At 35.6% G+C, this 14,368-nt stretch overlaps 1 protein-coding gene across 2 annotated transcripts in view; it reads left to right on the top strand.

Moving 5' to 3' along the window:
* The first annotated feature begins 5,397 nt into the window (after nt 1–5,397).
* The window catches only part of frmd4ba (FERM domain containing 4Ba), a 52,019-nt gene continuing 43,048 nt past the window's right edge, over nt 5,398–14,368 (top strand). Inside the window, exon 1 of one of the 2 annotated variants that reach the window (XM_058779077.1) lies at nt 5,398–5,667. Coding sequence is in view for 1 of the 2 variants with exons in the window: in XM_058779076.1 (XP_058635059.1) it covers nt 6,655–6,672 (18 nt within the window). In the remaining variant the exon portion in view is untranslated. Of the gene's footprint in view, nt 5,668–6,639; nt 6,673–14,368 lie in introns of those variants that run through there. The other variant, XM_058779076.1, reaches the window with a different exon arrangement.

The raw sequence follows: 14,368 nt of genomic DNA, 5'->3' as shown, positions 1-14,368 counted from the left end.
TCTTGGTAAAATGAGGACATGTGCAGCAAAAGCATTTGGATGCTTAAACCAATGGAACCTGTCTAAACAACCTGTAAAAACAAACTATTTTCCACACATCTAGCTGTAAAAAAAAAAAAAAAAAAGTTGCTCAGGAGTGGAAAATTCCAACAGTGGTTATTCTGAGTGCTCTCTGTCAGAACTCTCTGTGCTTGTGACGAGTGTGAAAAAAGGAAGGATGGAGGCATGACTTGTGTATCCAGACATTAAATGAAGCTGAAAATGTGCCCATTTCTGTGACAGGTTGTTGCATGTTTTTTAACAAAGCCAGACATTAGCATGGCACCAGAGAAAGCTGCGTTAGAGAAATGCTGCAGTGTAAAAAGAATTGAAAAGTTAAGTTTAGATGCAGATCAAAGAATCTTGCATCTTGAAAAACTAAACAAAGTTTTTGTTAGACGCACAAACATATTTAAAACATGGATTCAAAAAATTAACCATGGTTTTTGTATTATTTGATTTATACTGTAAATGTGCTGTTTTTTTAATCTTTTTTATTTCTAGACAATTTGACCCTTAGAAATTACTTTTGTTGGTGCAACCCAATCTAATGTTTATTTATGTGATGTTATATAATAAAACCAGTCAATTTACATTCTTTTGTACAGTTTTCACAATTATATACACTAAAAATCCACTTGAAAAAAAATGTGATTTTAACAGAAAAAGAAATGCTACAATAAAAAGGTTAATACTATTTGCAGTGAAAAATTATATTTCATTCATCACAAAAAAACATTTTACAGAATGATACTGTTTTGTAAAGTATATAGCATAATATAATACTGAATATCTATTTCAACAAATATTGTTTTATTTAATTTATTAATGCTTTGTGGTGACACATAAATAAAAATTTCTGATAATTTATGTTGAAAAACAGTAAAAGAAATAGAGTGATGCATCACCTTTGTTTGTATTTTATTTTGTTTTATTTAAATACTTTTGTCTTCTTCTTCTTAATAATTATATATTTTTGAAAGTTATTTCAGCTATGAGCAGCAAAACATGCAGGCACCAAATTCCAACCCATAATGCCAGTAACTTTTTTAACACTGAATTTCCAGCAGTCAGTTGCTGTCAGTTTTTACTGACTCTTTCATTGTGGAATTTTCACAAAGCTACTGACATGTAAAATCAAAGTGACAAGTGATGATCTGTGTATGTTGTAAATGCTTATCTACTTTTCTTACATGAGCGATGAATCAGGCATCTCTCTTCTGGGCTGTGGAACATGTCTTATCAGCAACCAAACCTAACGCCAAAATTCATAACACTGTTACAAAACTATTACTCATCCACACTCTCAGAAATAAAGGTACAGAAGCTGTCACTGGGGCGGTACCTTTTAAAAAGGTACATGTTTGCACTTAAAGGGTCCATTTTGGTACTTTAAAGGTACATATTAGTACTTAAAGTGTACATATTTAGGCACAAAAGTGTACCTTTTGAAAAGGTACCACCCCAGTGACAGCTATTTCTGAGAGTGCAGAGAGACAGATCACATAGAAACACCTGAAAACACGCGAGCTACTGGGGCCACTGGGTTCAGATATGTTACAAACAGCCTCCAGAAAAATACCTCTCAAATGAAACTGTGCCTTTTCAGGCTGAGGAGAACAGCGCTCCCAAGCTGCAAGCTACTTGCAGTCTAGCTCAAAGACAGATCATGTCAATCAAAACGGTGGACTTACATCGCCAGTGATATTGCAGTAAAATCTCAGATAGTATCAGTGTTACGCTTAAAGCTAGGGTGTTGCTCTAATACTGCTTAAAACTTTTTATTTGAAAATAAATAAAAATAAAAACATTTGCATTCACACCAAGTATGACGACTATAAACCTAAAAAACCTGAATACAGTTATTTGAGAAGGGTGGATTTAAGGCCTGGGGCAGTTTGAATAAATGGCAATAATATAATACAAAAATTGGATCATAATTCATCTGTAATTGTGCAGCATAGTTTGGAACACGTGAGACTGTTAAAATCTGGATTTTTCCATTTACTTCAGCTTTTGGCAGTTCTGGGGTACAACATTTAAAATACTCTACTGCAATTTGAATACTTTTAGGAAAGGAAGGGAAGAGCTTGCAAATCTTTTTGTGCATGTAAGAGAATTTTTGTTGCACTTAACTGGATTACATTTACAATTTAGTATTGCTATAATGATTTTCCTGTCTATCATTTTCCTATCTATCTATCTATCTATCTATCTATCTATCTATCTATCTATCTATCTATCTATCTATCTATCTATCTATCTATCTATCTATCTATCTATCTATCTATCTATCTATCTATCTATCTATCTATCTATCTGAGATGGTGTGTCCCAAACAAATAAAATAAAATAAATAAATAAATAAAATGAGTTTTTTCAGTATTTTGGTTGTGATTTATGAATATTCATAATTGTTACAGCAGGGCATGATCATTTTTACACAGGAAATAAATACTTGAACGTTATGACTCCCAAACACAGCTGGTCTCTTACAGCTGGACCACAAAAAACATCCAATATGAGCATGGATGGACAGAAATGAACAGAAAATTGAGAATTTTAGAAGAAACGTAACTTTTTGTAAGATGGGTCTTTCCTCGCAAGGAACGGTTGACAGTTTTCTGTTGACAGTAAATACTGTATAATGGAGCACAGGTGGACAAATTTTAGGGAAAGGTCATTCAAATATATCAGGAGATGTTTTAACGAACAGCAGAAAATTATTGTATTCCAACCCTGTAATTTAGCTAATTATTAAAACAATTGTGTTTTAATCAATTTCAATTAACTTAATAACAAACTTGCCCTGAATGCACTTCTTGTGACTGAACTGATGAATGTTTCCAAATCTGTCTTTTCAGCCTTTGATTAAAAGTTTCTCCAACAGATGGTGCTAAACATCTCAACCTGACCAGTCGGACCAGTCACATATGTTTTATCCACTAGATGGCAGTAAACAATAGCTTGTCATGAGGAAATGGGAGCAGAAATCTATTGTCTTTGCACAGGTCGTTTTAATCTCTTAAAACGGGAACCGAATATAATTTATCAATTTCGACATTAATGTACCAAACACAGTGTTGGCTATTTCATCCTTCTCTGTGGTCGTTCTGGTTGTTTAACAGATCAATACTGAGAATTCATGAATATGTCCTTTATTCAGTAAATTATGTTTTTCTGAAGGCATCAAAAATAGGTATTTTAATACTGAACCCTGTAACAATATTTTGTTTATCTGACTGACAATATGACAGTAACAGAGGGGTGCTAATTTTGTTGTTGTTGTTGTTGTTGTTGTTTGTATGTAAATTTGGTGTGATACTAAAAACTGCAAAGTCCATCATATTGTAATATATTGGCCAAAAGCCACACTTTCCCCCTTTTTTCATTTTTCCTGCAGTAATATGCCTATTGTTTCTGTTTTTGAGAGCTTTTCTATTGTTTTGAGCATTGACACTCCCTTCCTTCCCCATCGCTCTCGCTCCCTCTTTCACAAGCTCTCTCTTTCTCTCCCTGTGCTTTTTCTGTAGTTTTTGTCGTTCAGAGCATAAAAAGGCATTTTATAGTGGAAAACTTACCTCTATATACACACTACACCTCATATTTTTGTAGACAAAGCAAATTTAAAGTAGTATGATGACTAGGCTATGTGATCAGTTTTGTGTATGTTGTTGGTACAATTTGTCATTGGTGTCATCAGTAAGACTGTCTACACTTATTGAAACCAAGAAAAAAAACTTTGTATTTTTGATTTGATAAGAAAAGCCTACATGCAGTTATACTTTTGACTTCAATCAATATGAAGTTCAAGGTGACATGTCCTTCATCAGGACTGTACTAGGTCTTAACAAATGTGTGTAGTGAAAATGTCCACTCGTTTGCTGTGGTCGCTGAGGTGAGAAGTGGAACTTTTCTCCAATGACCGAGTCCAGAGAACTCACTGGATAATCAACTGAATCAAAATGGATGTGGGAGAGTGAGCAGGCCTTGCAGTGCCGTCTAGCCATGTGTGAAATCAGAGCTGGACAAGATGAGGTGGCAATCTCTCACACTCCTCCTTTTCTTTATCCAAGATACAGAAAGGATCTAAGAAAAAAACTGTGATCCTTTCACCAAAAGATTAATCGACTTTGTTATGTATTTGATATGTATTTAGCTGATGTGCCACATATTGTCTTCTTAGAGAAATGGTTACAGAACCTATTAACAACACACACCTGTAAGAGGTATAGGGCTTTGCATTGAACATGCCATTATGACACTGATAATACATTATCAGTGTGTAAATGTAAATGCATTAATATGGGAGATTCCTTTAAAACAAAGGATATACTGCCAAGTTGAAATTGTATAGGCCTATTTACAGTGTTCTTTTGTCAAATTAATATAAGTTGTGGTTTACTTTTTCTGATGACACACTAAGATTCTTCAGAAAAAGAAAAACAACAACAACATTACCAGGCTAAATGTCCAAAATCATAGTGCCTTGGTAGGTACTATTTTTCTATCAAGTGCATAACTAGTAGTTTCTGTACATAACTATGATTATTTGATTTGGTAGATCCCCATTGTTGATGTAATTTTTGGTTTAATAATGGAAGATGTACATACTCAATTTGTACTGATTTTCATTTTGGGCAATTTTTAAATTCATAAATGTAAGAGCCTTAAAACAAAGCCATCGTTTTCTGTTTTTCAAAAGGAATTTTGGATGTAGGCCTACTGTAAATCTGAAAGATTGTTAAAATGTAAAACTGGAAGAAGACTGTTCTAGTTTATTGAAGAAATTTAAACTATTAGAAGACCGGTCCCTATTGTGTAATTCTACTTTTGTTTTCTTTCTTTATTCTCTCTCTTCTTGTACTTTTTCTTATTTTATTTTGATTTGTGCTCTGTTCTTTAGATCTTCTTATGATCTTATATTGTCTTTTCGCATGTGTATTTTCTTGCAATAAAAAAAGATCCCCATTGTTGCCCAAACTTTCAACACCATTTACTGACACTATGCGTTAATTTTTATTTTAATTTAATTTAATTTAATTTAATTTAATTTAATTTAATTTAATTTAATTTAATTTTTATTTTAATTTAATTTAATTTAACTTAACTTAACTTTTATTTTATTTTATTTTATTTATTTTATTTTATTTTATTTTATTTTATTTTATTTTATTTTATTTTATTTTATTTTATTTTATTTTATTTTATTTTATTTTATTTTATTTTATTTTATTTTATTTTATTTTATTTTATTTTATTTTAAGGCACTGTAGGTTCAGCCCGCGTTCGCTTCAATGGCGTTCGTATCACCATGGTAACGGCAGAGGGAAGGGAAATTCGTCTGCTCAGGCTGGACTGACTGTAGGGAGCAGATAGGGGCGGAGGAGGGGTAAATGAGTGAACCGACGGACGGGACTCTACCGACAGAGCCTGTGTCCTCACAAAAGCTGACATGAACTGTATCACCGGCTGCTTGTATTTTGCGCATCGGTTTTCCTTTTGTGTTCATGACTTTGGACGCGAAATCACTGAGACAACAGAGTTATTTTAGCCTCCGGTAACAAAAAAGACAAAAGATTTTCGCAAACCTGGGGGCTTGAACACAACAATACCGACAATAAAGAGGTGAGTTCCGCTTGTTATTGAAAGGGCTGCGTGTTCTGCACGTTTTCCCCTTTTTGTGCTTTAGGGATAATGGATATACAATATTATAACAACTTGAGGATAAGAAGTTGAGTTTCTTTGATATACAGTATGTTTGATATATGACGACCGCACGGTGAGTAAAGCTTGACTGATGTCAGAAACTTCACCTCATGTGCCAACCATGATCACTGCGTACTATGTGGAATACACATAAACAGGTTATTGTTCATTCTCCAGGATCATGCAGACAGACAGATATGATTTAAACTTTGCGGAAAGCGTTTTTGGTAGTGAAATACTGGGTGTAATTTTGCCAGGAGCACCTGACTTCTCCTTAATGAGCCTTTAATGGATGATTGCAATGTAAAAACCATGTTTTCCTTGATGGCAATAACTGATTTTCACAGTTACTCTTTGTAAAGTTTGAGCTTTTTCACAAATATAAAAACTTCAAGTATTTTATGCCTTGTTAAAACCTTGAACAATGACACTCAAGGGACTACCTGGTGTGAGAACATGTGTGTGCTTGTTTCCTGTTGACACATGTGAAAGCTGTTGATTAGAAACCCAGGCTTATTTTAAAGGATCAAGGAAGATAGAACTCCATCAAAAAGCCCATTTCTCCACCGCTTCTGCAGACACTGATTCTGAACTTCCTGCTTCCTGAGAAAGACAAACAATAGGAGACAGGAGCATGTGACATCCTGATAGTCTGTGAGGGTGACGCAGTTTGGTCCAAATTTAAGAAGGATAAGAAATGCTTTCTTTATTTGAAAGGGTTGTTTTGGGGAACAGGTAATGTTAATCCGCTAAATCAAAATGAAATTTAAGGCACAAGCTGGTTGTTTTTTTTAAAGGCAAGGAATTTTTTATTATGTGCATGTGGTTCAAAATTTATATCATGCCGCTAGTGGTTATAATTTAGCTCTTTTTCTGATTAAATCACATGCACACCTTCAAACACCGATGCATACTGACAATCAGGTAGGCATTGTGTTAATTATGATCTGGCTGTTCAGTTGCATGCATGCATTAAATGAGGTCAGTTTTCCCAATAAGCTATTAACTAATATAGAAAATTCCATATTTGGTAATCAGAGTCATTTGCCAGTCAGGGTGCATTAATGGGTTTGCCTATAGAAACTAGGCTTTTAATGTGCAACTACCATTTTAAACCATTTTTTTTTCTCTCTCTCTCTCTAGTGGTTTTTAGGGTAAAGTGCTTAATTGAAGCACATTTTAAACACTCACCATCCCCCTTCTCACAATTGCATTTCTGTCTATATGTTGTTTAGGGCCATTTTGTCTTTCTGCCCATGTCATATTTCAGTTGCTTTCCATTTAACACTATGTGATGCTGTTATATGATATAGTTGTAAATCCAGTAAGTTCACCATGTGTAACCTGACAACCAGCTCACCTTCCTGTTGCACAACAAAGGAAGACTGACCACAAAAGATAATATTCCATGCCTGAGTATAATGTTGAGGGCTAACACTTCCAGAAGTGAACTTTAGGGAAGTGAGCCAGTTTTGGCTCTTTTAGAAGAGTCTTTTTAAATTTCTACACTTGATTCCAGCTGGATCTAAGCTTGGTTTAAGATTTAGGGAGCTGATTGTCAATTCCTCTCTATGGGTCGGCAGTAATCTTTAAGCTTGGAAGTACAAATCAATTCAAAGCTTCTGCATTTAGTGGTGCTGGCAATGCCTCAGAGGGGTATGTGGATTCAGTTCAATTCAATTAAACCAACTCAGTTACAGAGCAAGTGTGACCCAGTGTCGTATAATTGATCCCTTATTGCATTAAGGACACTGGTGTCAGTCCAATTTGACTGTGTCCTTAGAAAGGCATCAGATGGTTGAGATGTTGAAATGTGAAAAGTACACTGTAGATATAGTGGGTGAAAGTGTGTTTTTGTGTTGTATTTGCCAAGACCAGATGAAACCAGATAATGTTTTCAGATGCTTCTAGTACTCGCTGCCAGTTTTCTGAGTAAGATTCATATGGAAATCCAAATATCTGACGCAAATTATCCAAATTGTGTCCAAAATTATAGTGGGTCATGCATTCATGTGTTTTATAGCTGTTTTGGACTTGTTTTCCATTGTTTTGTATTTCCTTGAGTTTTTCAAATGTCCAGAGGCAGCTCTGAAAAACAAATGATCCAAACTAGGTTTGGGAGTCCATAAACCTGTCCTCAGACCTAGTTCAGGGTGTCAGTCTGTATAATATAGATTGCATAATATAATGCTTTTATTTATCCATCACTTTATAAATCTTTATATAATTATCTTAAGTTAAAAGCTCATAGACCAGCTAAAATACTGAATGTTTTTATTATCTGATGCTGTTCTGTTCCAATAATTGAACTTTAGCTTCCATGATGCCCTGCTACTGTTCTCCAGGGAAAACTGAGAATGATCCCCATAGTTATAACTCATTTTCTCTTTTCCACTGGCAGGCATATGTTCAATTACATTCCATCAATGCCCGAATGAGAGCGACTATTAATATCAGTCCACCTAGACACAGAGAGGAAGCGCTCATGATAATGGGCCATCCGCTGCTGTCTCGCCTACCACTGCTGGTGTGTGTGTGTGTGTGTGTGTGTGTGTGTGTGTTTTTCCTCTCTCAAGAGAGGCCTTGGTATGGAAACATCCTCACTGAAAAATAGACATGGCCTACAGTCAGGATACAGTGGAAATCAATAGAGCTGTATGGTGCTGCTCCACATATGTGGTAGCGCTGGAGGGGTCATGGCTGATTCTTCAATATTTCTGTTTTATCTCCATGCCTTCTTTTCAAGAGAGATGGATGGAGTGAATACGATGTCTTGTAAAATGGTAAATATTACCAGAAAGATGTTTCATAAATAGTGGGTTAGGTTAGTAGCACACATACAGCCCTAAGGCCACAGTGACAATGAACTCCAGGCAGGATATGGACACAGGTCAGGAGCCCTTTTCATCTAGCAGATGGATAAGGAATTGCTTTTCATATTACAATGAGTGACAATCAAATCCACCACATGCCATTTGCTTTTTTTAATGATTATTCAGCCTTAAAGAAACATAATTTTTCAGTAACAGATGCTGCAATATTAGGGGTACTCGTTCATTTGAACAAACCCCTAAGCCTTAGTGGACTTCAGTTGTCATTCACCCCGCACTGTTTGTGCTACAGAAATTGTTTATACTTCAAACTGTGCGGTGTTGTTGGGGAGAGGTGCTATTTTTCTAGGTTATCTGACTTATGATTTTCCATAAGTATTGGAAGCTGTTTTATGACGTGGCAATTTTTTTATGAATGTGATCTGTATGGAAATGTACTTTTTTTATTTTTATTTTTATTTTTTTTTAGAAAGAACGTAAATATGAAGGTTCATCCCTAAACCTAACCATCAGTGTGGTGTAACCACATCTTATGAAAATGTATGAATGAGACTGTATGAATTAGCCACCAATTTGCGAAAACATAAAATAGTTACAGATTGCCATGAGTGTGTTGGATTTTCACCTGGTGAACAATAAAACAAGTGAAAATAAATACCCTAGACTTAAAGGGATAGTTAACCCATAAATGAAAATTCTGTCATTAATTACTCACCCTCATGTCATTCCAAACCCGTAAGACTTTTGTTCACCTTCGAAACATAAATTAAGATATTTTTGATGAAATCCGAAAGCTTTCTGACTCTCCATAGACAGCAAGGGAACTACCACATTCAAAGCCAAGAAACGTAATAAGGACAATTGTTTAAATAGTCCATGTCACATCAGTGGTTCAACCGGAATTTTATGAAGCTACAAGAATACGTTAATAATGACTTTATTCAACGATTTCTTCTCTTCCCGTCACTCTCCGCCACCATTCATAAGAGTACCATGATGCAGAATTGGGTCCACATACAGCTATAACAATAAAGAGACAGAGGACCAATATCATTGAAATATCACCAATATCACTTTCAGATTAAGAATGATAAAAACTGATTGACAGCCAATAAGAACCCACCTGTAAAATAAACAGAACAATATCAAAGTCCCTTTCAAGGAAAGTCTGTTCAGCGGCCATGTTTGCAACACCTCCGGGCAGCTCATACAAGACCAAGTCCTATCTGAATGAATGGTGGAATGCTGAAATCTCAAAAACTGCTCACTAAACTCGCAATAAAATAAAATTAATTTATGTACATGCAATTACTGTGTAAATATACATTTGTAAATGCATTCATGCCACCTCTGTGCAGCATTAAACAGTCTGGTGAAGACTATGAAGACGCCTAAATGCCACCTCAGAAGTGCTTCTGTGCCACCTTTGCCGTGTAAATCTGGCACTATTCAGAACACCTTAGCAAACACTCTAGTTTCACATAGCCGACTTTCACACCACTCACAATTTCTTGTCAAAAATTTAAAAAATGATTTCTTTTCAGAACTGTCCTTTGAGCACTCTTTAACTTCTCTGCTACTGAAGATGACCTCTGCGTTGTTAGTAACCTGATATTTAGTAAGTTTCCCAGCTTTGGCCTTCAAACTCTGAAATATGGATGACTCAAAGAAAGAGAGAGCTTGTCACTGTAAGCTGACCGTCAGGTATGACTAGCCTTGGGGAGGGGCACAGGCCTTCATAAAGTCTTGTCAAAGGGCAGTGACCTTCTCATGCCATGAATGACCAGCAAGAGGTGATTGAATTGTTGCCCAAAGCAGTTAATAAAGCTTTACAGGATTTGGTGACTAAAGGCCATTGCAGTCCATAAACCAAAATTTTTGCACATTTAAAAAATAAATACGACCTCACGTGCCAATCACGTTTACACACTGCCTCCGAAACTCTAATCCGTCATAAAAAAAATTCGGATCAGGATCGATTTTCTGCGTTTTTGCATCCGTAGCATGCATTTTCATAGGAGAGGATGACGAATACGAAAAAACGGAAAAACGCATTGTGAAAATTTCGGACTCAGTGTGCAGTGGCCTTAAGGATAATTTCATACATCATCAGAAATTCACAGTGAAGTCCTTATCCTTTCATCGTGAGAATGGTGGCTCTTTTGCTGAAATCTTTTTTTTTTAGATTCTAAACAAGGCAAAACATCTTGTTTGACTGGTTCACTCAGATAAGATTTAGAGAAAAGAGTGCAGGTGGCATGTTGTGATCCATCTTGTCATGTCTGCGAATGACTTGCTCGTGCATTGGCTTTCCCTGCTGTGCTCTGTCTTGTTTATTTATGCTGACACATGGCATGTGTCTGTGGGCCATTTACCAGCATGAGAGAGGATAAAGATCTCAGTTAAAGTCATTTAATTGTTCTGTCCTTCTGTTTCCTGTTCATGGACTCAGTAGAATTAAGGCAATGTTCAGAAAAACATCTTATACTTATTGTACTATTTCTATAATATATACTGTACATAGTATGCAAATTTGCATATACTGTTGCTTGTGGATGTTGTGTTTTATATACTATTTCACAAACAATGTTTGCATACTTCCCATTCTGAATAGCTGAAATGAGCACACATGTTCTTATCCACCACATGTTCAAGGACTGTAAATTATTACAGGATCATTTTGCACATGTTTGGTCAATTCCAATGCCATATAGTGTTAAATGAGATATAAACAATTTTACAAGATGTTGAGTTTGTGTCTTTGTCTGAAAAAACTAACACACGGCCTTTTACAGCATGTGACCTTAGCTTGAACTCAGCCTGTTGTGTTGCAATAAAAAATACTATACATAACTCATCTGTATTTATTAAAACACACATTCTCCAAATATTATTACACATCTTTAGGCCAGAAAAGAGGAAAACTGTCCCTTTAGCATGGTTGAAATTAAGGTGAAATGTCACACTGATTTTGAACGATATGACAAGAGACAAGGACATAAGGTTCAGCACAAATGTTTTGAGATGTTAACACAGCGGTAGTTTGCATAATGTATAGTCGAAGATGTGTTGTGTGTGGGAGGGAACATTAAATATTAATAAGGACAAGAGCCAAGAGAGATGGGATAAGCTAAACACTTCTTATGCTTCAGTAGCCCTAAGATTACAAATTCACAAAAATGCGCATATATAAACATATCAGGGTGAGGATACATTCAGTTATGGACTTTGGAATGTTTTATGTATATAGTGTACACATCATTTTCTAAGAATTATGTGACACATACGGATAATGCAAGAAGTCAGTGCTTCTCAACTGGTAGGTCATGACCCAAATAAGTTACAGACAGTCCAAATAAAAAAATACCATTATAAATTTTCAGGGTTGTGAATTCATTAAATAAATTTATAAATATAAAAAATAAATAAATCCTGCAGGTTTGTGTGATTAATAGTTTGAGCGTAATGCACTACATGAAGTGGGACAAAAACATAATCATAGCCTCAGAAAAAGAAAAATGAAGACTTTCAATCGATCAATAATTACATTATTTAAACGCATTAAAGATACATCTTAATTGCAGGTTTTTAAAAAAGAAAACATTTCTAGTCCTAAATTGTTTTTAAAAAGGAGCTTAAAGGAGATCATTTTAAGTTGACATCAAAGTTTGTACATTCAACATATACAGTATTTTGGTGCAAATTCATCTGTCATTTGGAAGCAGCCAAAAACGTATGTTAGAAGCAGCCAAAAAAGGTACATGGCTGTTTTAAAATGTTGCTTGTCATGGTTTTTGATGAGAGCATGAACAAAACTAACAACAACAACAACAAATGTTTTATGGTGTAAATTTAAAAGATTTAGATTTAGAATCCAAAATAGTCCACTTTTATTTTCAGTGTATGTCAAATTGTTGGGCCTGTTCAGTTAATTTTTGCATTTCATTCAGTGCTTGACCAAAATATTCACTATTTGAATGATGAAAGTCACAAATTAGTTGCGTATTACTATGACAGCTTAAAAATGGCTTATTCAGTCTTTGTATTTATCTCCCTCCGCTCTTTCTTGCCCTCTCACTCACACTTTTTTTCTTTGCCATTGTCTGCCCCCCTCCCCCTACAGTGAAACTAAGAGAATCCATTCATGGTTTTCATCTCTTGCAAATGATATTTAAACCCAGTGGCCCCACGTTCTCAATCTACCGTTCTGCAAAGTCCCTGCACCCACAATCCCGTGGGGACCTTATTAGAGGGGGCAGACAGACAGTACGCGCAGAGCGCTGGGCAGAAGCAGCAGTGACCACCTCCCCCGTCTGCTCCGTGGCATCTGTGTTATGCGCACACACACACTCACACCCATCCTTTTTGTCATGGTTCAGAGGTTCCAACATAACCCAGCTCTGTGTGCTATGGCCTACATCGGCCGCAAATCCCAGTCAAACACTTCAATAGGCTCACTGTGACAGCCCAGATACTAAAACCCCACCAGGACACATAAAGCAAAGACTTACTGTAATCTAAACGCCTAAGCTTAAATATTCATGAAGTTGTAAAAGCTTATATTTCTTAATCTTCATAAAGATGTCCATTTTTTTGGATTTCTGAATGGATTTTAATGTTTTGCTATATAGTTTCTAGGGTTGTCGAGGTGGTGGCTAGGTAGTTGCTCACTAGTCAAAAGTGCCCATACCAAAGTCTCTGATATTAATATTCATTAGATTACACTACCATTCAAAAACACAGTAAACACAGTATTCTGAAGTATTATTACAATTTAAAATAACTATGTTTTAAAAATAATTTATTCCTGCGATGGCAAATCTGTATTTTTTTTTTATTTTTAGAATCATTACTTCAGTCTTCAGAGTCACATGATCCTTTAGAAGTCATTCTAATATTCTTATATCTCAAAAAACATTTCTTACATTAATGTTGAAAACAATTGTGCTGCTTGATATTTTTGTGGAAACAATGATAATTTTTTTCTTTTTTTTCAAGATTCTTTGATGAATAAAAAGTTAAAAAGAGCAGCATTTTTTGAAACAAATCTTTTGTAGCATTATAAATGTCTGTACTTTGATCTTGGTCAATGTTTGTGACCCTACACTTTTGAGCAATAGTGTATCACAAACAAAAACTGTTACAAACATAACTGTACAAACTTTAATACTGAAGCTTATGGTTTATATAAAAGCAACTATCAGATACCCATGCTTTCCCCCCCCCAAAGGCATTTTAAATTAAAATGTAACAGAGCTGAATTTATTATGTCTGACTGATTTTGATCTCTCTCGGTTATGAAAAGCATTATTATTTTTACAGATTGCGAAAGGGAGGTTTGATGATATAACTCTTTTCATTCACTTCAGAATATTATTGATTTTCCTTCCAGCAATCCACCTGTCAAACCATCTGTAACCCAACAGAGACTTCAGTCAGTCAGGAGGCTGGTCAAACAGCCGTGCGGTGTTGGCTCTGTACAGTAGCTGAATGGTTTGAAAGGCATCCCAGTAATGAAAGGGTAATGCAGACACTGCACTTCTCAAAGCATAGTGATGCACACTTTTGGGGCCATCAGCTGTTGATATGCACGCGTGTACTTTGAACCAGCTGCATACCCCTCATGTCTAAGTGTGCATGCCCTCTGGAAGCATGAAATGCCTTCCCCTTTCAGCCAATTAAATATGCTCATATTGCATTTAGTAATTGATGTCACATTATTGCTATGCTGGGGGACCGCACAGGATGATGAGGATGGCAGTTCTGTGCCGCCCTCCTCTGGGTTCTCA

The sequence above is a fragment of the Onychostoma macrolepis genome, chromosome 06 (assembly GCF_012432095.1).
Source record: "Onychostoma macrolepis isolate SWU-2019 chromosome 06, ASM1243209v1, whole genome shotgun sequence".
In the NCBI taxonomy this organism is placed as follows: domain Eukaryota; kingdom Metazoa; phylum Chordata; class Actinopteri; order Cypriniformes; family Cyprinidae; genus Onychostoma; species Onychostoma macrolepis.
This window is presented reverse-complemented; position numbering and strand designations above follow the sequence as displayed.